General features: G+C 40.1%; 1 protein-coding gene across 3 annotated transcripts in view; it reads right to left on the bottom strand.

Moving 5' to 3' along the window:
- ANGPT1 (angiopoietin 1) overlaps positions 1-26,964 on the bottom strand; it is a 237,128-nt gene that overhangs the window by 32,339 nt on the left and 177,825 nt on the right. For all 3 annotated transcript variants that reach the window (XM_074986754.1, XM_074986756.1, XM_074986757.1), the window contains 3 exons: positions 25,291-25,418; positions 22,433-22,534; positions 8,604-8,770 (listed from right to left, as the gene is read on the bottom strand). In XM_074986754.1, coding sequence (XP_074842855.1) covers positions 8,604-8,770; positions 22,433-22,534; positions 25,291-25,418 — 397 coding nt within the window. The remainder of the gene's footprint in view (positions 1-8,603; positions 8,771-22,432; positions 22,535-25,290; positions 25,419-26,964) is intronic.

The following is a 26,964-nucleotide window of genomic DNA, read 5'->3' as shown; positions in this document are numbered from 1 at the left end:
CATTCAGTTCCTGGCTTTGCCAGAGACACCCTGAGAGCCCTTAATCTCTTTGCACTCTGTTTCCCATCTGTAAATGGAAATAATAACACTTCCTTCCTTCCATGCTCTTTCTATCTTGTTTGGTTTTTAGATTCTAAACTCTTTGTGGTAGTTTCTGCCTCTTGTTATGTGTATGTAAAGGACTTCATAAAATAAGGCCCTGGCTGTAGTTGGGTCTCTTGTGGTAACTGTAATAAAGGCAGTGGTGTTTTGTTTTTGTTTTGTTTGTGCCAGTACTTGCTGGTACTGAGTATTGGCACCTCAGCACCCCCAGCTGCAGGATTGGCTGACAGTGGGTGGCAGGGAGCTGGCTGAGTACTGGCTCCTCTTTCTTTCTTTCTTTCTACAAAAATGAACTGAATAAAAGCAATAATTGTGGAAAAGCTGAATGGAGACTAACAACACTGCCAAATTAGGTGTCACTCCCCTGTTACATAGAATTATAGAACACTAGCACTGGAAAGGACCTCAAGAGATCATCAAGTCCCATGCCCTGAACTCACAGCTGGATCAAGTAGCGTCTACATCAAAACTATGGAACGGCAAAAGAGGCAACTACATTGCCAGCAGCAAGCCCTTGTCTATACTAGCAAAAATCTTCAAAATAGCCATGCTAATGTCCATTTTGAAGATTACTAATGAGGCACTGAATTGAATGTTGAGCACCTCACTAGCATTAGCATGCTTCCGGCCACGGCACTTCGAAAGCTCTGCTTTTGAACCCCTGTGGCACGGTGCAGCTACACGGAGGTCCTTTTCAAATGGACCCTGCACATTTCGAAATCCCCTTATGTCCTTCAGCTGAGAGTGTATTGCATAATGTATCATGAGTATGTGGTCAGAGGCCCACATGGCTGCACAGTATATGTCCTGTAAGAGCACTTCCTTTAGGAAGGCTATGGATGTTGCTAATGATCCCTTAGAATGTGCCTTCGGAAATATGGGGAGTGGTTGTTTCAATGTTATAGAAAGATTCTGAGAATAGGATGGATGCAGAAGGTCACCAATGAGGAATTATATATAAAGATACAGCCGAAAGAGAACCTGCTGCAGAAGGTTATAAAATGGAAGCTACAACTACTTGGGCATATTTGCAGAATGAACGCCGAACGAAAAATCAAGACCCTGGTATTCGGCATAATGGACGGTTCGAACAGGAGAGGCAGACCCCACAGAGAATGCATAGATGATATAGTAGATTGGTGTGGAGCTAGTATACAGAAACTAAGCCACTCTCCACTGGACAGGGAAAGATGGAAGGAAATAGTGAGAGAGGCATCAGAAACCAATGGGCGCTGAGCCCATGGTTATTGATGATGATGATGATGATGATGGTTGATTTAATTAAAATAGCACTGCACTGTCTGAGTAGGTGTGAGTCATGAATCCCTTTGATCTTTGTGCAATGGTTTCATCAGAGGGTAAGTTCTCCTGCTATCTGCATACATGTGGATCTTGACATAACAACAGCTGAAGCTATGCTTCTGGCTGTTCTATCAGTAGAGGCTAATGCCATCTGCCATGCTGTTTGGAAGCAATGTGTGGTCTTCTTGGAATATAGGTTTGAAAATAGGTTGTCTTGTCATCAGGAAGACGAGTAATGGCTGAGAAAGTTTGGAGTACTTGTCAACATCATGGTTAGCTACAAGTGCCAAATAATTAGCTACGTGTACCTGAAGTGTAGAAATGAATACCTCTTTCTACCAGATAGCTCCAGGCATTTATGCTCCTTATTAGAAAGGATAGTTTTGTATATTGACACAAGATATTCTGGTACATGAGTAACACACACTTCTATCTCCTTTTCATGGTGTGAAGAGATGGAGATGAAAGGAGAAGGCTGGTGCTGTTCCACGGTAAAGGGTGCACTTGAGTGATCCCTGATGGGGCCACTGCTGTGACAGGGTGAGAGGCATGAGGTGCACTCGGAGATGAATATTGTGACAAGAGTACACTTCTGCAGTCATAATATCCTGCCTTGAGAGCATTTGCAGAATGTGAGTCACTCTGAGGCAACGTATGCAGTGCGAGTGTGCATGTTATCTCAGCCCCGGTAACAGCTTTGGTTCATCTACTCCTTTGCATTGCCAGTGCCATTGGAGTGGGGGTTTGGGCCACTTTATTTCAAAGTGTAACTTTTAGAATTAGTGCCAGGGTGGGTTTGGGATTTTGCATGCCCCATGTGTCCGGTTCATCTGTTGTGCTCAGTCTGTGCAGTGAGTTTGGTGTTGCTCCCTCAGTGCTGGGAGACAGAGTGTGGCACGGCATGTTTGTCCAGCACCAGCACTGGCTCTGGTGCAGTCAGTGTCGGCTGAGCATTCAACAAGGTAGCTGCCAGTTGGTCTGCCGGCGCCCGTGATGACCTCTTAGCCCCTTCTGGCATGGCCAGTGCCACGGGGGCTGAAGCCACTTTAAGTGCAGCTCTGAGCTTAAAGCCAGGAGTGGGCAAGGGCTTCTCTATGCCCTGATTGCCTGGTTTGTCCCCCATGCCCACCCTGGGCAGGGAGTAGAGTGGGGAAGGTTTGCACTCTGCCTGAGTCCCCAGTGAGGAGGCAGGTGAGTCCCTGACAGAAGGGATGTCGTCTCTTTAAACTGCAGGTCTCGTATGGTTTCAGAGCTTTATGGGAAGGGAGCAGGCTCAGTCACAGCTCCATATCTCTTGTGTCTGTAGCAGAGAGGCTCTTAAGCACAGCACTTAAAGCGTTTTGTTTTAAACAGGTTGCGTCAGTGGAATGTCTACGGAGCCTTGAAACTGACAAGAGAGAAAGCTCAAACTTCATTCTTCTCTTTTCTCCCCACAGCATCCCTGTGGTGCTAGGGTGGGGTGGGGGAAGGAGCATAGTGCCCTGGTGTGATCTGGTTAGAGACTGAGTGCGATGGTTCCCTGAGGGAACTCTGTTTGTTTAGCATGGTTTCCCGAGGTGCTGCAGGGAGAGCTGCTGCTGCCTCAGGTTTTGAGTTTGATCTCCCAGTGTTGGTAGAGAGGGCAGCACTGCAGGTTCCTCTGGCACCGGTGATGGTTGTAGTGCTGGTTTAACGCTCTGCACTGCAGCTTTTCCCCAGTCTGCTTGTGCTGATACTCACCATGCCGCTGCTTTTCTTCTCTTTCCTTTTTAAAGATATACGCAGCTCCGTCTGCTACTGCTGCGGCAGGATTTGAATTTTTTCTCCTGGCACGGGTGAGCAGAGTTGCTGTGGGGAAAATTCACTTTGATCTGCTGATGCGAGGGAGGAATGCGGCACTGCATGTCTGTCCAGCACTGGTAAGGGCTTTATCTCCTCAGGTGCCAGCTGCATTTTCCGTATTGCCTACCCATCTGGTTTCAAAGATAAGTCTTGAGTGCGCTCATGATTGAAATTACATGCTACGCACTCTGTTTTCCCTCTGCTTATTTTGAGCCCATGTCTCTTCAACACATTGTTTTTTCAAGATCTGCTTCAAGACTTTTTTTATCTTTTTGTGTATCTTATGCAAATAGCATGCGCTAAGCTGCCCCTTTCTGTATCTTTCCTGTGAGGGTACACAGGACAAGGAGAAAGAAGAAAAGCTTCATTGCTGACCCTGGTTGCACTCCCACCTTTACCAATAGGTCTTCTGGTTCAGCACTAGAACATCAGATATTGACATTACATCTACATAAATGGCTTCAGACATAGCATAAAATGTTCTGGTACCATTTTTTCTTCATGCACTGCCAAGTAAATTCTCTTGGAGGTCTCTCAAAGGCCTATTCCAAATAAATGAACACCCTCTAATTTTTTTTTCTTTTGTTACTCTCCAAATTTTTCCACTATATTCATCTGGGCCAATATAGCATCTATTGCCAGTCTTTCTGACACAAAGCCATATTGGCTCATGCCAATATAATTATAACAGCATATAGAGATACGCATCTCATAGAGCTGATAGGGACCTGGGGCAGTCATTGAGCCCTGTTCCCTGCCTTCTTGACATGACCAACAGCCATCCCCAATAAATACTTTTTGTTAATTTTTGCCCCAGACTCCTCAATGGCTTCTCAAGTACTGAGCTCGCAAGCCTTGGTTTATGAAGCCAATGCTCAAACCACTGAATTATACCTCTGCCTATTCTGTGGCTTACTCTTTTATCAGTGATTCTCTTCCACCATTTCATTGTGTAACAACTTTATACCACATGCAGTTGCCACCAGCAACACCTTTTCCATTACATATCAGCACCAAGATACTTTTACTACACTTATTTGGTATCTTTCCCCATCTGATTGAATTGAACAGGGGTATCAGCAGACAGATGCCTTCCATTCACAGCTTTTTCTATGCTTCAATATAGGAATTCCTTATGGCTCTCGGGCCTTATTATTTTTCATTTATTTTACAGAATTTGCTGTTTCATCTGGTATGATAGATTTCTATTACAAAAAAGTTCATAATTTTGAGGTCATATTGTTCTTTTTGGCTTTCTTCATTGAAAGGCTGAACAGAATACCTCTTCCGTTTATCCTTTATGTGTCTTCCATCAAGCAACACACTACCAGTTTCATTTTGATTAAACTCACTTTCTCTATATCTTTGGTACCATGCTTTCACCAGCCAACATACTCTTTCCCCTTTCTTTCTTTCAAGTCTTGCATAAAATTCCTCAAAGACTGGCTATATTCCTGGCCAATTTCTTTATACTCATTGTATTCTTCCAAGTTTTGTTTGATCCTACTCCTTTGCCAGAAAGTTTAATTTTTTTCTCTTATCTTTTATCACCTCCGTTACTTTGCTCCATCACCAAGTTTCTTTGTGAATAATTGACTACCACATATAAGTTATTATTTAACATAATATATTTACAGCTATATACCTATAGTCTAAACTCTCTCTTTTCTTCTTTATTGACATCATCTGGGGGAGAATATATACATATTATTTTGCTTGTCCAGAAAAATCTCCTGGAGCTGTATTATTTTGAAAGGGAAACAAATATATTTTAATATACATATGTTGAGCATTATCCTTTTTCTTACCATATATTCTTTAAACTAATAAAAGGTAATAGAGCGAATACAAATAGCTGAGAGAGAAAAAAAACAGCCCATCCACAAACACCAAATGAGAGCAATTCAGACTGACTCATGCTTTGCCTAATGTTGAAGCTGGATTTTGGAAAACTAGTGAAAAATTATTTTCCATATTTTCTTGGATACAATTTGTCACCTTATGGTATTTGTATTCTTATATTACTTACTATATTTAGTTGCTGGCCCTGCATTTGTATAATTTTTTGCTCACTTCCTGCCTGTAAAAGGTATTACATAAACAAAAGATGTTCCTTCCATCTCTTGAGTTTTTTCCTTCCTTTCATTATCCCTTTTCTATTTTAGGCTTCCTTGATCTAATGCCCAGACCAGCTTGGGAGCGAGTTTATTTCTGGTTATTATTTCAGACTGCATGGGTGTTATATGGAAGTAAGTTAGACTATAACTGCCTTATATTTGCTCACATTTAATAACAGTGTTGAATAAGCAGAGAATAATGTGGTCATCATCATGAATTCCTAATGATTCACAAAAGAAAACCACTAATTTTCTTGGTGGAATGACTGCAGATTAATTGTTAATGAAGTTATGGAGTGGTAGGCTGCTCCTTGTTTGATGTGTCGAGAGCAAACAGGACAAATGTGTCAAAAGTGTAAATGATAGATATTGTGTGAGAGAGGCTGAGAGCTCTGCTCAACGTTAAATAAGCATCTTTCCATAATGGTGGGTTAATCAGATCAAGAGAAAAAAACATTCAGGAGTGGGTGACCAGCTAGTTAGCATTCAATAATGAAGCTTTCACTTGGCTTGGCTTCTGGGGCTCCTTATAACCCCAGGAGAGATTGTGGTGCTGGCAAAGAAAATCTGATAGTTTCTATGTTTTAGGAAGCTTTACAATTTGAGTTCCTAGAATAACATTTCAAAGAGACCAACATTATTTATAAAATAGCGACAGACATATATTTGTAGGGATGAGGTACTTTAGTCAATTTGTCAGTTATGAATAACTAGAGATCTGCATATCATTGGCACTTTATTATTTCAATAGCTGTCAGCTTCAATAGCTGTTAATAGGCTTTTGTTAAATATTTAGATTGATGAGGTTGTTTGAAGTTTCATGACCCAGTGTGGAAGGGTATGGTCCTAGTTCCTGTTCATACTTCCTTTCCCCTTTTGGGGGGAATGGGAGCAGAATAGAATTATTAACGTTCCCTGCGTACAAGGACTTCAATGTATTGGCCCTTCAACAGCCTGAAAATGGTGACTACTAGGACTGGCATGATGGCTATGCACAAATTAAGTTGGGATTTGGGGTAAGTTAGGGCCCAATCCTACTACCCTTACTCCCACTGAAGTCAACGAAAGAACCACAAAATTCAGTCCTGGCTACTTAGCTTTTTACCTTTGCTTTTGGAGTGAAAAGGTGTAACCTGCACTCTCTTGCTGATAGTACTGCTGGGCTTGTGAAACATGGCACTTTTGTTTTTCATGTGCAACAAGAGAATTTTTCATGGATCTAATTTAACCATTGTGGACATGTGGGCACCACCAATTTCAGGTGGCCAGAAGAGCTCCTCTTATTTATCCCCTAATGAAAGCAGGGGTACATTTCTAAAATTTTCAGTGTTTAAAAATGGAGACCTCATTGTACCACAAGTACATCCCATTTTCAATAACTTCTCCAACTCTTTTTTCAACTGGTTTTTATTAAGAGATCCCATTGCTGCTCTTTTTAAATTTATTCAATCCATTATCTCAGTGTAAGGGAATTTTACTTGAATTTTTTTGGTCCCTAAATCCCTCCTCCTAAATTCATTTGACAGTTGTTCACAGTCTGTCAGTCATATTCCATTAGAAACCATACATTATAATTTATTGTACCTTAATGTGGCCCACTAATAATTTTTTCTGATAAAATAACAGAACAAATTATATAGATCATGAATAACAACCTTGATTCCCTACAGGTGTCCTTAGAGATGTCAGCAGCCTCCGTTTCACTATAAAGGGACTAATTTCATATAGAAGGTATATTGTAAATGAAACTTCTGGTCCTTGACACAATACTAAAATACCATCTGACATATTCAAAGGGGCAGATAATGCTTCATATACCACTGACTTGCAGAATCCTATCAAGAGAAAGTGCAAAATAGATCCAACTCCATTGCTGGAAGTTCAAAGAAAATTGTGGTAACTCAGAACTTCTGAAGATTAGCCTACTTTCATTTTGACAATTGAATTAGAATTGAAGAATCTAACTTCAGGTACCCAAATGTGAACCCTTTGGACAACAATTTAAGAACATTAATCATCACTTCTCCTCAATCTTTTACTTGCTAGGGATTTGCAGTGTATAATTCAGTCTCTATTTCAAACCCGTTTTCCTTTTTCTTGGATGTTCCCTATCTGAAGAATGCAGTCTTTGTATCACTAAATTGTTTTAAACCACTTAAGTCATATTTGTTACTAATCTCTCCAAATAAATATGAATATCAGTGTGTTCTTTGTATTTTTACTGACCTCCCCGTCTCTGTGCTATTGGAAATCCCTACAGCAAAATAGAGGAGTTGCAACTATATGTAATGAAACTCATATACTTGTCAAGGTATAGTAACTAGTTGTATTACTACATTGATGCATTCAATATTCTTACTGAGACCTAGCCAGTGTTTTACAGAACTAAGCTTTTCATCTGCATTACATTCCTTTGCAGTATAATCTAGCTTCTGTCTGTCCTGTTCACTTTCAGCTGCAGTTTGGGTTGAAAGCTTGAGATTTTAGTAAAATTTATAGTCTCCTCTGCATAACTCTATAATCCTCAATATTATTTCCTGAGATAGAATTTTATCAGTACTTTGAAGGATCTGTATATATATATATTTGCCCAATCAAGTAGTTAAATCCTCAAAATTTTAAGCTAGATAGTGTTGAAATATGGTTGCTGTGTAGACATACTCTTAGATATAAATCACAAGAATGGATATGGACCTAAAAGCTATATTTCCATTTAAAAAATTGGTGGAAAAGTCCACACTGAATATAAGATGGTGAATGAGCCTCAAAAACTTGGGGGTCACAAACTGAAAACAGAGATATATTCCCAGAGATTGGAAATGAATGAATAGTTGTCAATTTATTTAGCAGTTCAAGTAACAAAATCTCAGTGTCCTCCCTGCCATCCCAGGAAACTCCAGAACCCAGAAGCCTCTAACTTTTACCTTTGCAGATTTCTGGTGAGAGAGGCAGGGTCCTAATGCAGCAAAGCATATGCTCTCTCCCAGGGTTCTCAAGCACTGCTTCCTGGTTGTTCTCCTTTGCAAGATTTGCAGGGTGGGGTAGGGTATCAGATAAGGATCACTGTTACCAAATTTCAGAGTGTCCTGACACTTTTGCCATACAGTTTATTGTCACATGTGCTAATTGCATTTCTAGTTTATATTTCCTTGTTTAATTGGGTGCAGCTTAATACAACATTATTATCCTTTTACTTATTTCACTCATAAACAGTGAATAACAGCACCCAATGGCAACAACAGAACATCAGTAAGTGCTTACCTGTAATTCTGTTTTTCATTTCCTATATGAAATCTGTCATATTGTGAATATGCCCGATTTCCTTCCCAGTCCATTAACTCAATTCTGAGAGAATACTGCCTCTGACTGGTTATAGCAAAGATAATCTCATTCCCCAGCCAGTGTTCACCAGATGGGCTACCAAAACCCTAGAAAAAAGTTGGCAAAATAACTGAATTTAATTATTCACCTTAATGTTCACGTAATATTTGTACTGTAATAAAATTAACATTACATTTTTCCCACATATTCTAAGGGCAAGTTACTTAATCATCCCATGTCTCAGTTTGCCTATCCATATAATGGATCTATTAATACCTACCTTGCAAGTACACTATGGCTGTGGCCACAGTTGGCCAAAACTTCGAAATGGCCATGCAAATGGCCATTTCGAAGATTACTAATGAGGCACTGAACTGAATATTCAGTGCCTCATTAGCATTAGGACGCTTCCGGCTGCGGCACTTCAAAAGCACTGCTTTCGAAAGCACGCGGCTTGGCAGGGCTACACAGGGATCCTTTTTGAGAGGACCCCACCCATTTCGAAATCCCCTTATTCCCCTCCGCTGACAGGAATAAGGGGATTTCGAAAGGTGCTGGGTCCTTTTGAAAAGGACCCCCGTGTAGCTGCGCTGAGCTGTGCGCTTTTGAAAGCGGTGCTTTTGAAGTGCCGCAGCCGGAAGCGTCCTAATGCTAATGAAGCGCTGAATATTCAATTCATTCAATGGCCATTTCGAAGTTTTGGCTAAGTGTGGCCACAGCCTATATGTTTTAAAGTTAGTTGATGTTTTCAGGTGCAAAATCACTTTAAGCAACAAAGTAATGTGTTTTCTTTGTCTGCTAGTTAAATTTTAGACAACTCTAATATGCTCCACGTTGGCCTATACCATTTAGCTCTTGAAGACAAAGTAGATATTTTGCAGCCTGTTTATAAAACAATATGGTGGGACTGCCTGCACCTAAATTTGGCACTTATTTCCAATTAATTTCAGGCTGGAATTCATGCACTTGCTTTGCATCTATGAAGCTCTCAGTGGTTTGGGATCTGGTAGATTCTCTCCTTTGCCATAACATATTGCCCCAAATGAGATCAGCAGAGGAACTCAAGGAGAGCCTTATATAATGAAGGATGCAATGCTGGGCAAGATGTTCTCTGAGCTGCTCCTTGGTTTTGGCACTTCACCATACCAGCCTTGCCCACCCCCCAAGACTCCAGATATGTTAAGTTCTGACCAGCTGTCACACACCATCTTTTCTCAGACTATTTAGGTGGGGGTAAGATATGGGTTTGGGTGAGTATACTTATTAGCAATCCTTTTGAGTTACTTTGTGTTTCAACCTCAAGGTTGATAATCAGACCACAGCATGCTTTATCGTTTTATATATATGAATAACTAATACATTAGAGGGTATCCCTAGTACTATTCACCTTCCACATATACAGATTACCAAAGTTCTTGCAAACTAAAGTGAGTAACTGTACGCAATATAGGAAAAAACCCAAGAAAAATATGAAAAGTATAGTTAATTCCCCCAATGAATTATAGTTTAAGTATTGTGTGTGGTATTTCTGTGGCCTGTTACTTGGGTCTTTGGTATTTGACAAGTAATGGGCCACATACCAAAGCTATTCAAGTTAGGCAACAGTGTGTAATTTATTGTGGTCTTTTGAGATCTCTCCATTGCACCATTTCACCCTTAAAACAATAAGAGGGATGTGCAGTACTGTTGTTCTCATTCAGCCCATGGTGAGCAAATCTGAGAAGATTTTGTGTTCAGATTCAGTTCACATCAGAGGTGAGAGTGGGCCAGTATGGGCTGGTATGGTATACCAGCAAGAAGTGGCCATTGGTACTGGCCTGCTTTAATGTCGCTGACCCTTTTAATTCCCCCCATTGGTGGCACTGCAGCTAATGTCCAGTCGCACCATTAATGTGGGGTGGGGGAAGAAAAAGGGGTAGCTGTCCCAGGGCAGAGGTTTAAAAGGGCCCCAGGCTTCCAGCCACCATTACCACAGCTGCTGTGGTGTCTGAAGCCGCAGCAAGAGCCCCAAGGCCTTCAAATCACCATCAGAACCCTGGGTCTCCCAGTTGCCACTGCCACAGCTCCAGGGCTCCTGACTGTCTTGGGGAGTCTCGTCCCAGCCCCACTCACTCAGGACCTCTGCCTGCCTCAGGCTGTGTACTGATAAGTCCCTGTACTTTAACCACCTGCTTTTCTCATGTTATTCAAAGCTCTTGAGTTGGCAACATGGAAACTGAACTCTACTGGTTCTCTCACAACAATATTCCAGGAAGGACTTGTGAAAGACCTTTGTTAAAATTCCACCACCATGTAGAATGGTGGGGTGGCCGATTTTGTTGGCTCTAATGAAGTTCACCCCCCATTACAAAATTGTACCAGTCAGAGATCATAGCCCTGGGCTCATTAACACACTTCAGGAAACACAGTTTTGTTTCTGGAATGGCCCAGACAGCATCAAAGCTCGTGTATTTTCACTGATCACTTCAAAGGAAATTATTCTCTGCTTCACCCCTTGAACTTCAACAGATCTCCCTTCCTCCAGTTTCAAATGACGAACTCAACAATATGCTAACAGGCTCAATATACATTTTCAAAAAGTGTATTTATTACAAAATGAGGAAATTTGCACATATTTCCCTTATTCTGGGTTTTATAATTGGCTATTGGGGAGCAATTTTGTGGGACATTTTTTTCATACTATTCTGAGTGACATTTTAGTCATTCCTGCTTCTGAAGCCAGAAAGAAATACTGCAAGAACATCATCTTTCTCTGCACGTTACAGTCTGGGTCCAGTCATGGCTGCTGTCAAAGGGTGAAATTCTGGCTGCACTGAACTCAGTGGCAAAACTTCCATAGATTCCAATGGCACTAAGATTTTACTCAAGGAGCGCAAAGATATTCTAAAACCAAATTTGCAAAGAAAAATAAACCCACTTGAATAGTTTAGAAGCTTGAAAGGATTGAGATGGGGTTTAAAATATGTCAGTGTTCTGGGAATGCTGGGAGGTTTTCTGATGATTTTCAAACTGGATTGATCCCCTATTACCAAGTACAGCATGTTTTAAAACACTTTTGCCAACACTCACTTTCTTTTAAAATTGTCCTCGGGGGGGCCGGAGCGGGGAGGAGGGTCGGATAAAGAGATCTACCAGCATCTATATGCTATTTGAGCAGAAAGGCCGAGCCAACTGATACTATAGGCTACTTGGGTGTGGCCCAGGAGTATCAGGAAGAAATTTGCTCAGGTTGAAGCTTGGAATTCTGAACTCTTGCCTCAGTGGAGAGCAAGTGAGTCATTGGGATGACATCCTTAGTCTTTAAGGAACAAAATCCAGTAGCGTAGAGTCAGTCTTACAGCCAGAATAAACAGAATGTTCTGGTGATCTTAAAGAATACCCCTTATTTCTCTAACAGCAATGAAGGGTCATGTGGCACCTTGTAGACTAACAGACTATTAGTCTATAAGGTTAGTCTATAAGGTGCCACAGGACCCTTCATTGCTGTTACAGATCCAGACTAACACGGCTACCCCTCCGATACCTTATTTCTCTCTATCCTCTTCCATCACTCATGAAAGTCTTCCTCTTTCATAATTCCAAAACCTCTTTCCCACATTCCTCCTGCTAAGACTATTAAGTACCAGTCATTTCAACCCTTGATTATTATCGTAACCTTCCACTTACTACTGCCCAACCTTATGGTCTTTCTCCCAATATTCAAGTCTGTCCACAGTACTACTGCTGCAGACACCTTCCCTGACAAGTGCTTTGACCACACCATTGGCATATATACTTTACCAAATAAAATACAGGCTTCTTCCGTTCTATTTGCATAACTTCATTGCCACCCACCCCTATCAAGTTCTTCTTTATGTTGTTCTCAGTCCTCTTTCCTTACTTCTGTTTCCTACCCTCCTTCTTGTACTCTTGGCTTTTTCCTTTCTAGCCCCTACACCAGGTGCAGTATCCCAGTCCTACGAATTCAGGAGCTACCATATGGAATCAGACCAGTGGTTCATCTTCATTAGTATCCTGTCTCAACAGCAGCCAGAAGCCTCACCTACTTCAGAGAGAGGTGCAGTGAACTCTGCTGTGCAATGTTATGGAGCAGTCTTCCCATAGGCAATGCTTCTTTCTAACCCCACCAGTTACTGGCTGATTTATAACTTGCAACATGAAGATTTATATCCTTTCCAAAACATTTGTGCTTTTGTTTCTAAGTTATCCTTACTGTTGTTTGCGGAACACACTCTTCATTCTCCTTTGAGCTCTGTTTGGAACAGATCACTTCAGGAAATCCCTTCTCCCTTTTGCACATAATTAATAACTACAAGGCATGATCTGTTCTGAACAGTTCCTCTATTTCTTAAGTTATGTTTGTGTATCTTGTCTTATCTTATTTAGGTTGCAGTCTTTTCAAGACATGGAACATGTCCCTCTTTTATATATAAATGCAAGACGCCATCAAATTGTTTTGAAATAATAATACAGTCAAACCTCAGAGTTTGGAACACCAAAGTTATGAAATATGTAGTCTACCACACACTCCATTTGGAACCAGAAGTATGCAGTCAGGCAGCAGCAGAGACGGATACACAAATAAAAGCAAATACTTTACAGGACTGTGCAGTATCTAAGCTACTGAAAAAGTAAAGAGCATGGGTTATAAAAAAGATTTGATGAGGTACGGAAACTGTCTCCTTGCTTGTTTAAGTTAAATTAGAATAGTTAAATGCAACATTTTACTTCTGCATAATAAAGTTTCAAAGCTGCATTGTCATATTATTTTGCAAGAATAACCATAATGTTTTGTTCAGAGTTACACACATTTTAGAGTTATGAAGAACCTCCATTCCTGAGGTTTTTTGAGAGTCTACTGCAATTTTTTACTTTCTTACTATGAAATTATTACGCTTCCTTCTCTTCCTCTCACATTGGCTGTCGGCTTAGAATGAAATTCCATTGCTAAGTCCCTTTCTGACTGGGGAAAATTAAATTGCAATAGCAGCTAATGGAAGGGGAAAAGAAGACAAAAGAGAACAAATCCTGAATTTTGTTTGAAAGATACATAGTAATTTTTTTCTGAAAATTGAATTAGAAATCTCAGAAACAAACATTTAAATTAAATATATAATTGGAGATACACATCTCCTAGAACTGGAAGGGACCTCAAGGAGGTCATCTAGTCCAGCCCCCTGCCCTCTTGGCAGGACCAAGCACCATCCCTGATATCTATTTACCCCAATCCATAAATGGCCACCTCAAGGATTAAACTCACAACTGCAAGTTTAGCAGGCTGATGCTCAAACCACTGAGCTACCCACAAATTAGCTGCTGTCTGTTGTGTTACTTCCCTAACAGTTTTTTTTTTTAATCTATTAGAGCAGGCCTTCTTGAAGCCATGCTGAACTCACTTTATACCAGACCTTTCTCTTGGTAATTTAAATAATTTTTAAAATCCATAAATCTTAACTAATTAAAATATAATAAGTACTGGGTGTGGTTGATGTTTTTTTTCCTTGGGAATTAAACTGTCTGCTGTTTCGCATTTCTTCTGTACAGCAAAGCCTTATGCAGTTAGGGAAGCAAGCAGAGGACAAAGATTTCCTTCTGAAGCATGATATGAATGTTGCTCAAGAGATATGTTTAGGAATCTTTCATGGCACAGTTGAAAACCCAGGGCTTTGATGTGCAAAGCAAAAATGTGGCCTTGACAAGTCCAGGCATTTAAAAATCACCGAGCAGGGCCTCAAAACAGTAAGATTGGCCTCAAACCCACAAGACATTAACTAACTAATAAATATCAGATTCTTTTTATTTTCCTTCTAAGTTTTTTTCCTGAAACCATAAACAATTATTTCTTATTTTTATAGAGGAAAACTGAGTCTCACCTAGTAAATTAACTCTAACTGAATGTGGAAACAAACTAAAAAGCATGCAAGCTGCCAATACTTATATTTTGCTATTTTGCTCTGATACACACAGTAACAAATAGCAATTGCATTACTCTTTACCATTTAAAGTGCTGATGAGTCATCCAAATGACAGAAGCACAAATATTACTCATCCGTACAAATAACACAGAGAGCTTTAAGTCACAGATACATGCTAGATATGACCTCATTTGGCAGTATGCACTTTCATCTATCCCAAGCTGCTGTTAATTACTTCAGGCTCAGTGAATCAGCATTCTGGTGTTGAAATGTAGCATATAGAAACTTCACATGTGAGAAAAGATTATATTTTAAGAAAAGTTAGTCCCAATTCAGTGAAAGAAAAGGGATCATGAGTGCAGGCCAGCTTAATGAATAGTCACTCTGTTGAGGGGTAAGTGGGTAATACTTTTTGGATGTTTCTGGTTTTCATTAAATAGATCTTATATGTGTTTTAGTGACACGAGCTAATGTTTGCCTCTGTAGTGTGGAAATCATATAGTGCAATACTTTCTGTAATTAGTTGCACACCACTGCACACATTTGAGTAGAAAAAAAGAGAAAATACTATAGATTCTGATATATTGGTTTGTATAAAGCAATAATAACAGTATTTTACTGTGGCACTGATCTATAAAAACATTTTACCAGGAATCAGAAGCAATATTGTAATATTTTATATATGTGCACTATTAACAAATACAACACAAGCTCAGTCTTGGTTCATCTCTAATTGCACTGTGATTATCAGAATCAAAATAACAAAAGCAATCAGCAGTAAAAAGAAGCTGAATTCAAGACTAGTTTTAAAAATGACCTTCAGAATTCACAAAGTTGACATTTATTCAAAAATAATAAGTAGGGCACAAAAGAGTTTTATTAGCTTTGGCAAAATCTGTAGGGGTATTCTACTTGAATCATGTTTCTCCAAGTTCATTAAACAATTATCTCTCTTACTTTATTTATTTTGCCTGATAATGCTCATAGGAAGCTTTGACTTTTTATAGACAAAACAAAAATTGAAACCAGACACAGTCAGTATATCCTGTGGGTTCATCTCCTGTCAGACAACTCACTGAAGAAAACATCTAATAATTCAGTGTTTTACAGCAGGGATGTCTTCCCAGAAGCCATAAAGAATAATCAACTCCGTGTGCCTTAGCTGAGAATACGGAATGGACTTAGAATATTTATGACGATAATTTTAGGATAAGGTCAGTAGATTTCTCAATTTCCAGTACACTGGGTTATGCACAATGTTCTTATAGAAAATTATGTTCCGGTCTGTAGTGGTGTCTTTCATGTTCTCCACAATAACAAAGATAACAGGTTTCAATAAAACAGTATGTTAAAGTAATGTTGTGATATATTTTGTCTGATTTCTCAGAGTTAAAAGTTGTGATTTACCTCCTAGAATAACTAAAATGAGATTGGAAAGTCAGTTGCAGCTCTGAATGCAGAAATAAATACCATGACTAAAGCACCTGGATTTGAAAATTGGGGGCCCACACTCTTGGTCACATTTGCTAGAATGCAACAACTTTTTATTTAAAGTGGATTAATCAAAACTTAAACTCCCCATTTCCCATACAAAGTCTGGGCAATGAGTATTTATGCAGGGATCGTAAGAACAGAATCTAGATTTGCTGTAGAGACCTATAACAACCGCTACTTCTGCCTATGCAGTGGAATATTAGGGTACGTCTACATGTATGGGAAGACTGACCCGCTGGTGGTAAATCTCCTGTGGTTTGATTTAGCATGCCTAATGGGCATGTGTTAAATTGAACTGTCATTGACCCTGGTACTGCTGGAAGTCACAAGAAGTAAGGAAGTCGATGGGACAGGCTCTCCCATTGACCTCCCACTGTATGGATGTTGGAAAAATCAAAGTTAAGTATGTCAAATCCAGCTATGCGATTCTCATAGCTGGATTTGTGTATCTAAAATCAATTTTACTTCCTTGTGCAAACCTGGCCATAGCTGTTGACACTCCAGTATCCCTCTATGACATCTACTGACCTTTCCTCAGGCCTCTGCTTTAGGCCTCTCCTTCCGTACTGCTTAAGTAAAACAGACATAGAACTTATGTCCATTGTAAACTGATGAGGCTCCAGCAGAAGGCTACCTTATTCATACCCTTTCCCAGCTACCACTAGATATCTGTAGAAGGGAGAGCTCTGTCTGGGCTCTCTGTAAGTTTGTGTGGAGTGTGAAGAAAGGCAAACTGGGCTTGCTTGCTTTAGCTAGCTTGTTATTTGGTGACAAAAAATACAGTCGCAAAATAAAATTATAATCTGTTGTTTAAATCTGTTTCTTTAACTAACTAACCAAAAATCAATGTCTATAGTGCTCCAATGCAGAGAGAGAGCCACATTAACATGACGTATGAATGATTATGTCATTAAGCAAAATGTATTTGAAGCGTAACATGTAGGCTATGTCTACACTAGCCAAAAAATTTGAAATGGCCATGCAAATGGCCATTTTGAAGTTTACTAATGAAGTGCTGAAATACATATTCAGTGCCTCGTTAGCATGCGGGCAGCCGTGGCACTTTGAAATTGACACGGCTCACTGCTGCGTGGCTCGTCCAGACGGGGCTCCTTTTTTAAAGGACCCTGGCTACTTTGAAGTCCCCTTATTCCTATGAGCAGATGGGAATAAGGGGACTTCGAAGTGGCCAGGGTCCTTTCAAAAAGGAGCCCCGTCTGGATGCGAGCCGCGTCAATTTCGAAGTGCCGTGGCCGCCCGCATGCTAACAAGGCGCTGAATATGTATTTCAGCGCTTCATTAGTAAACTTCGAAATGGCCATTTGCAAGGCCATTTCGAAGTTTTTGGCTAGTGTAGACACGGCCATACAGAATACTTCATAGCTTGCTTTATTCAATAGCTAACAGTCTTTTTGTATAAATGAACTTTTCTTCTCCTTTGTGATTTGGAAAAACTCCACATTGGTGTCATTAACATATGTTAATGGTGTCAGATTGAAATATTGTAGGCAGAGTAGACATATGGATATATAACTACATATCAACACAATTCCTGAAACAGATGCGATGCAGCAAAATTTGTGCAGGGAGGACAGTGCTAGATAGGATTTCAAAGTATAATTACAGCATGGCTTAGTTCAAACAAAAGAATATATTTAACTTTCTATTCAGTAGCAAAAATACACTATAAATTAAAGAAACAAATGTATTTTGGTTCTGGTGTGGCAGAACTCTTCCCTTGGTACCTGATTCAAAAGATAGGAGTCTGTGATACCTACCAGCTAGGGGACTTTGGATCTGATCCAAAGGCTAGCGAAGTGAAATAGGCTTTGAGTGTGTCCCTTTTCTCAAGTTGTAGAAAGTCACACATTTATTCTGGAGGTCTCAGGTTCAAATCCCAGTGATAACTAAAATAACAGTTAGCCTACAAAGCATCATATTAATGCATATCAGCCACATCTACACTAGTCCCCTCCTTTCGGAAGGGGCATGGTAATGAATGAGTTGGGAAGATGCTAATGAGGTGCTGCCATAAATACGCAGCACCTCATTAGCACCTTCCCAACTCACTCATTACCATGCCCCTTCTGAAAGGAGGGGGCTTGTGCAGACGCGGCCATCCACACTAGCTCTCATCTACCAACTCCCACACCTTACGTTCCTTCATTAGGCATTACAGATCCCACTGGATTCTCTCCTTAGGAGGAGAAATGAGAACATACTTTCTTTACCCCCCACTGAATGTGACAAGTAACTGAGTAATCACTTCAGTTAAAAAGACAACTGTTTATTTTGTAAAATGGTCATCCTCAAGGGGAGGTTGTTTTCCATAAAAGGCTGTGCTCAGAATCCACATTCCAAAAACTAAAACTCGCTTCCCAAACCCCATGTTATGTACTAACTACTTGAAAGAAGTGGATGATTTTGATACCCTACTTGCTCAATATAAATGCATTCTCCTTCACATAAACAACTTATAATGCCTCCAGCATGAGAAATTTGTAAATATTAATATACTACTTTATAAAGTGGCAGCATATTGTTTTCCTTCATTTATTCTTAGCTCATTACCGTCCTCTTATGCATTTTAACATAGTAGCTCATAAAATCCCTGCCTTATTTTCTTCAGATGCAGAACGAAGACTCTTCTGCTTCCACATCCCAATCTCATCTCTGTGCACCTCTCCATTTCCCCATGTCCATCTCTCCCTTTTCCCACACTCCCATCTCACCCCAAACTCCTCACTTTTCAGGGAGATTTCACGATAAATCACACAAGTTCTGCTCAACTTTTGATGCCTTTCTCACAAACCCTGCCAAAAGACAGACAAGTTCTTTCAGAACTGATTAGGAAAAGAATGCTTGTGGTCTCTGTACATAAACCAAGGGGCTCAGCCTCCAGAAACTTGCAGGTGAGTGGAAACAGTCAGGACACAAGTAGCTATGGCATTTCTGTGTCTATGTTCAGCTCAGTTTGGCAAAGCTGGATGCACAGATCCAGAGGCCAGGTTAACTGTGTATTGTGGCACTGCCCCAGTCACTTCTCTCTTCTCCAAAACCTTCCATCTTATCTCCCTCTCCTCAAATTCCCCTCCCTATGTCTAACCCTTCCCGCATGTCCTGGCCAAGCTCTTAGTGCTATGGAGACTTTCAGAGCCCACAGGGTTACAGCTCAGATTGGGAAGGAACCAGAGCCACATCTATACGATACTGCCTGTCCAGAAGGGGGAAACAGTGGCACTGGCCAGTAGAAAGCTTCAGTTGCTACTTCCTTCATATTAGCTAAATAGAATTTTGCCATAGCAGCCTCAGATAGTCCTCCCTGCTAGACCATCACAGGCAACCAAAATTTAACTGGACTTCATTATCTCACTCCAGCATGACAGGTATCCCTTTCAGCTCTAATGATGCCAATGCTGACCATGTTATAGGAGAAATGGCTGAGAACTGTGCAACAACACAATTGTAACATGCAGTATTTTGGTTTATTGCTTGAGAATAGTACATTGTATCTTTGTAAGGAAGACAAGGATAGGGAGGGTTTTTGAGCATGGGAGATAAGCAATCTCTGTAACAATGTCACTGATCGGTATACAGTACTCAGACCTGGGTATATTTGGGCACATGTGCATAAAGTTTTATTAATAATTTCCTTCTTTTGCATTTATTGACACTTGCTTTGGATAATTTTTGGGGAAAGAGAAAAATATAGGTACATGACCAAGTCAATTGGAAAATCTCTGATTTTCATAAAATGTTAAGGTGAATGGATGGCGATGAAGCTCAGTCTATTGCTGTCCTGTGCATGACTGTGTACCACAGTATAACTTCAGACTCCTGTCAGATCTAAGGGTCTGTCTCATTTTGAGAAGTACTGAGGGAAGCTCCCATTGACATCCACAGCTTGAGTCTCTTGTTTCATAGTAACAGTACTCCTGATTTGGACAAAGTTTTCTGGCGTCCTGTATGGCCCAGAACATCAATGCTGCAAGATCTACTCTGGCTGCCCATTGGTTTCCATATAGAATTTAAGGTGATGGCTATGACATATAAAGCATTAAATAGCTCCTGAACAGCGTAACTGAGAGACCACTACTCTCCTGGCCAAAGTGCCACATTTATGGTCAATACAGGCACTCAAGCTAGAACCCCCTCATGATAAAAGAGAGGGGGCTGCTGGCGAGTGTTCTGCACAAGGGCGACAGGCCTCTCACCCATATCCTAGGTCAGAAAGAGGCAGAAGAGGGGTACCTTCCAAGTATCCTACAACATTCATTTGTTTGCTGGTGCTGTGGGAGAGGTCTGAGGATGGTAGGGTGTGGTCTCAGAACCTGGAGAGGACGGGAAAGATTTTGTAGCTGGAAGACCAGCCAAGCTCCTATGAGAGCATACTTAGTCAGAACAATGATCCATCTAGCCCAGTGTTTTGATTTCGAACACTGGCCAGTGCCAGATGCATCAGAAGGAATGGACAAAACCAGGAGTCTGCTACCTGTGGCTCCGAAGCCACATGCGGATCTTTAAGGACTTTTTCATGGCTCCTGACACTATAATTCCAAAGTAAAAGAAAAGCCTCCTGATTATTTTTGATAAATGGTAAACACCTAAAAGTTCTTTGGTTTCATACATGAGTTCTTTCAGAACTCTTGTGTGAATGCTACCCAGTCCTAGTGTCTTATTACTTTGTAACTGATCAGTTTGTTCCAAAACATCCTCGACTGACACCTCAATCTCAAACAGTTCCTCCAATTTGTCACCTAAATAGAATGGGTCAGATTTGAGGATCTCCCCAGCATCCTTTGCAGTGAAGAACAATGCAAAGAATTATTTAGCTTTTCCACAATGACCTTATCTTTCTTTAGTGCTCCATTAGCGTCATCCATTGGCTACACTCAATGGCTACATCTACACGTGCCACTTCTTCTGGAAGCGGCATGGTAATGAGCAGTCCAGAAGATGCTAATGAGGCATTGATGTAAATTTCCTGCACCTCATTAGCATATGACCACTTGATTTGGAGTCCGGAAGAAGCTCTTCTGGACTCCAAAATACACATGCAGACACGTGGCCCATGGGGATCTTCGGAAAGGAAACCCTCTTTCTGGAAACCGCCTCTTCCTCAAAAGGAAGATAAGGTTAGTGTGGAGAAGCTAAATAATTTTTTGCATTGGTCTTTACTGCAAAGGATGCTAGGGGAGATCCTCAAACCTGACCCATTCTATCTAGGTGACAAATCGAAGGAACTGTTTGAGATTGACGTGTCAGTTGAGGGTGTTTTGGAACAAATTGATCAATTACAAAGTAATATGACATTATTATTATTACAAAAAGGAAACTAGTTTGAGGAAGAGGGCACTTCTGGAAGGAGAGTTTCCTTCTGGAAGTGCCCCATGGGCCATGCATCCGCACGTGTATTTTGGAGTCCAGAAGAGCTTCTTTGGGACTCCAAATCACATGGCCATATGCTAATGAGGTGTGGGAAATTTACATCCACGCCTCATTAGCATCTTCTGGACTGTTCATTACCATGCCACTTCAAGAAGAAGCAGCACATGTAGACATAGCCAAAGTCTCTTAAGTACATCCTGCTTCTCATGTATTTAAAAATATTGCTCTTAGCTTTTGTGTCTTCATCAGTTGCTCTTCTATTTTCTGGCTTACCTGACTATACTTTTACACAAGTCTTCCTGGAGTTTATTCTCCTTTCCATTTTCCTCACTAGGAATTTACTTCCAATATTTAAAGGACTCCTCTTTGACTCTAACTGCCTCTTTTGCTCTGCTGGTTAGCCTTGCTGGCATTTTTTGATCCTGTTACTATTTTTAAATTTGGGTGTACATTTAGTTTGAGCCTCTTTTGTGGTGTTTTTCAATAATCTCCATGCAATTTGCAAGCTTTTCAACCTACTGACTGATCCTTTTCATTTCCATTTAACGATCTTTCTCATCTTTTGTATAGTTTCCTTTTTTGAAATTAAATGCTATTGCAGTGGGGTTCCTTCGTATTTTCTCCCTACAAAGATGTGAAATTTAATTACTATGTGGTTGCCATTACCAGCTGGTTCAGCTACAGTCCCCTCTCAGGCCAGATCCTGTGCTACACCTAGAACTAAATGAAGAACCACCTCTCCCTCTTGTGAATTGTAGGAGAAGCTGCTACAAGACACATCTTCTAACATGTCTAGAAATTTTCCCTCTGTATCTCTTCCAGAAGTGACGCTTACCTAGTCAATATGATTGATTATTTAATGCTGCTGGGACCATACAGTAATTTTAATTGTGTGTTAGAAAACATAAAACTTAAAATCTAATGATTCATGTGATTACATTTCTAACTTTACTCTAACTTCTTAACCCTTACCATTTTGTATTCTTTCCAGTTTTTTTGAAAATCCAGACTTCCATCTTCTCTGTGTTGTATAACTGTCCATCCTCCTCCTGCGATCTCCATATTACAAAAGACCTAAGTAATAATTAAAATAATGACAAGCTTCAAAATTATGTCCACTCAAAAAAAAAACAACAAAAAAGACCCCTCTCTCCTTAATTGTTTTGAAACATCAGCAATTTATACTGTATTTTCTACTGCTTTTAGCACAGTATTACACAGCATAGGAAAGAGTGACCATAAAGGCATGAAAATAAGGTCGGTGAAGCCACAAATGTAAAAAAGGTGATACATTATAGGCACTTTTATTTCTTAATTAAATCCTGGTGTACCCATGATATACCAGGGAGTGTTCTAAGAGATGGTGATGTAATCCCCCAATGTCCTAAAAGTTTACAGTCTAAGCAGACAAGCAACATACAAAAGGTGTACATAAAGTGGAGAAATAGAGGATGGGGCCACCAGTACTGAAATTTCAAGACAGAGTCCTACCATGGTTTCACAATAAAGCTCTCCTTAATTAATATTAATATTTTTCTGTAATAAAAATTCTTATAAAACCCATGCTTGTAGTCTTTGAGTGGGACAGCGAATTTACAAGACGGATTGTATAGTAATGGAGGGATTTACAGCACCCAATTATGCATTAGCTGCCATTGTTTGGTCTGGCACTTCCATGGGTTGTGGATATGAACACCTGCCACACTAACAGGAATGTCAAATTGATTATTAAGGTTAGCTTTGCATAGTTCTAGCCAGCAAATGCCTTGAACTGGCTCCTGTCCCAGATAAGGTCAAGGCATTCAGCCATTAAACATCTAGTAACATGATTTGAGGTTTAATCCTGAACAAAAAAGGGGATATTTGAATAATTGTATTTTTATGCATCTGTAGGGGGTGGACTTCTTATGAGGAGAATAGCTACTTTTCTAGAGATTCAGCTGAAGAGGACTACAAATGAACTAAACTTTTGCTGCTGCTTATGTGCATGCTATGCATAGCACACATCCATTTAATTAAACTCACTTCAGGTTTATGGATTAAAGGACTTTTTAGTATTAAAACAGCCTTTCAGAGACACACACATTTTTTTCTGTTTACAAAAAGATGATAATGTATTTCTGTCATTAAACATATTGAGTGACTTTACCCTACATTCCCTTTTGGAGAAGGAATGCAAATGAGGGAGATCAAAAATGCAATGAAGTGCTGACTTACAAATCTTCTGCTTCATTTGCATAATGTTGTGTGATGGCATTTCTAGAAGAGAGATTTCTGAAAACAAAAAACAGCAGTGTAGATGGGGATCCTTGAGAAAAAAATCCAGTTTTCAAAAGAACCCTTCTTCTTGAAACAAATTAGGAAGAAGGGTTCTTTCAAAAACATTTTTTTTATCCAAGGGAACCCCATCCACTCTGCTGTTTTTGTTTTTGGAAAAGTTTTTCTGGAATGCGATTGCATGAGATGATGCCAATAAAGTGTGAGATTTGTAAATCAGTGCTTCACTTGCATTTCTGATCTCTCGTTTGCATTCCTTCTATGAAAGGGGAATACAGTGTAGATTCAGCCATTGAGGAAGGGTATGAACATAAGAAAATAAGGATGGCCATACTGTGTCAGACCAATATCCATCTTGCCCAGTGTCCTATCTTCTGACAGTGGCCAATGTCAGGTGCCCCAGAGGGAATGAACAGAACAGGACATCATAAAGTGATCCTTTCCCTATCACCCGTTCCCAGCTTCTGGCAAACTGAGGCAAGGGACACAATCTGCATAGGCTGGCAGATAGGCACTGATCGACTTACCCTCAATGAATTTATTTTGAACCCTGTTATATTCTGGGACTCACAACATCCTGGGGCAAAAATGTGCAGGAGTTGATGGTGCATTGTGTAAAATTCTTTCCTTGGTTTGTTTTCAACTTGCTGCCCGTTAATTTCATTTGCCTACTAAAATTATAATATGTACTAGACCACTTAGTGCCTGATCTCTAGTTCTCATGTTATGTTAAGGAAAAAATAACATTTCCTTATTTATTTTCTCCACATCAGTCATGATTTTATAAACCTCAACAATTCACCTCTCTGTATCTGTCTCTTTTCCAAACAGAAAAGTCCCAGTCTTATTAATCTCTCCTCATATGGATGCTGTTCTGTACCCTAATCATTTTGTTGCCCTTTTTTCAGTCTTTTTCAATTTTTTTATATATCTTTTTGATATGTGGTGACCACCTCTGCATGAAGTATGCAAGATATGGACATATAACAGATTTACTTAGAGGCAATATGATATTTATTTTCTGTCTTCCTATCTATCTTTTTCTTAACAATTCTCAAAATTCTGTTAGCTTTTCTGGACTCTTGCTGCACTCTGAGTGAATGTTTTCAAAAAATTATCCACAATGACGCCAAGATCTCTTTCTTGAGCTCATTTAGATCCCATCATTTTACATGTGTAGTTGGGATTATGTTTTCAAATGTGCATTACTTTGCATTTATCAACGCTGAATTTCACCAATCCAGTCACCCAGTTTAATGAGATACTTTTGTTAACTCGTCACAGTCTGCTTTCCATATAACTATCCTGAACTGTTCTGTATCATCTGCCAGTTGGGATGATCCTTGGCCAGTGGATAGCGATTCACTCCAACCAAGGAACCCCATTTACTTCATTTTCCAGTATTTTTCTAAGGGTGAAGGTGGACCAAATGATTTCTATTAATACAGCACTCTGCCAATATAAAGATTCCATAACCATTCAGAATGCACCCTTACACTAAGAGCAACATCTGTTAACAAGCAAATCCAAACACAAATACACATATTTTTTACCTTTTTAGGCTCTGATACGTTATTAATGTAAATAGTGTAAACCCCACTTTTGTTAAAACCAGCTTGGTACACATCTGCACAGTCTCTGAATGGCTTATCCTCCTCTCTTTTTGCATTCTTTAGTAAAACTGCAAAACAGAAAATGTGATAATGCAGGTTACTATAGCAACTTGAGAAATTTTGATATCAAAGTGGCTTTCCTTCTTGCTAGCTTTTCCACTTCTCCACATCGTTCTAGGGTAATATGTAAATATGACTCCTGTCATGCACTTGAACATCCAGATGTAAGACTAAACATCAGCCTTACATGTTCTACCCATTTTATAAAACTCATGTACTTAAAAATGAACATCTCCCTTTGAGGGAAGTAACAAATTATTACTCTTTTTTAACGACATGCGTACTGAGGTGAAGAGGCCAACGCCCAGTCCTCAAATAATTTCAGCAGAATGTTCATTGATTGCAATGAAAATTAAGTGCCCCAATACCTTTCAGGCTTTGAGGCAAAGAGACTTTCTCAAGGTTGTAGAGTCAGTCATCACAAGCAAAGCCAGGACCAGAACCCCTGACCTCTCAATTCTCCAATCTCTGCCCATTCATCAGACCATATCGTTTCTTACATAGCACACATCCCTGAAAACAATAATGTGAAAACCAAAAATTTCCCACGTACAAATTGCTATTATAGGCAACTTGTAAAAAATCTAATATTAATTTAGTTTTAATGGTGGGTTTTATTTCCTGGGTTCATTTCATTTTGTGGCATTTCCCATGTTATTTAAAAAAAAACAAAACAAAAGACTTCATATTCCATCTGTAGTACAGCACTTGGGCTTGTAGAACATAGGCTATGAAGAACTGTGCCTGAGGGTGAGAACAGAAGGTGCTGGCAATCCCAGTGCTATAGTAATAAGCACACTGCTAAATTGGCTAGGAAGTAACTCCTGCCTGACAGGAGGAGTAAGACCAAGGATGGGGAACCTCTAGCTCTGCAAACAACAGGGCGTGACCCAGTCCACGGGCAGATGCAAGATCCAGGCCAGACGGCTCACCACCTGGCAGTAATAAGCCTGTGGTGATCAGGACTACACAAATACATATGTAATTGCACGGAAGTTCTCTTTAGACACGCCCATTGTAGGTCTGCAATCCACCTCGTTTTCACCTTGGGCATGGGAGAATAAAGAGTGAGTGAAAAAGAGGCTAGCAACTTAATCCCTCTGACACTGTGTATCTAAGACACAGTGGTGTGCCTCTACTTCCACTAGAGAGTAACAACCTTGCACTGCCTGTTGCATATCACACAAGGGCTACGTCTACAGTAGCCAAAAACTTTGAAATGGCCATGCAAATGGCCATTTCAAAGTTTACTAATGAAGCACTGAAATACATATTCAGCGCCTCATTAGCATGCGGGTGGCCACAGCACTTCGAAATTGACGCAGCTCACCGCCGCACAGCTCATCCAGATGGGAATAAGGGGACTTCGAAGTAGGCAGGGTCCTTTCGAAAAGGAGCCCCATCTGGACGAACCACGCGGCGGTGAGCCGTGTCAATTTTGAAGTGCCACAGCCGCCCGCATGCTAATGAGGCGCTGAATATGTATTTCAGTGCTTCATTAGTAAACTTCGAAATGGCCATGCAAATGGCCATTTCGAAGTTTTTGGCTAGTGT

The sequence above is a fragment of the Carettochelys insculpta genome, chromosome 2, assembly GCF_033958435.1.
Source record: "Carettochelys insculpta isolate YL-2023 chromosome 2, ASM3395843v1, whole genome shotgun sequence".
NCBI classification, from domain to species: Eukaryota; Metazoa; Chordata; order Testudines; family Carettochelyidae; genus Carettochelys; species Carettochelys insculpta.
This window is presented reverse-complemented; position numbering and strand designations above follow the sequence as displayed.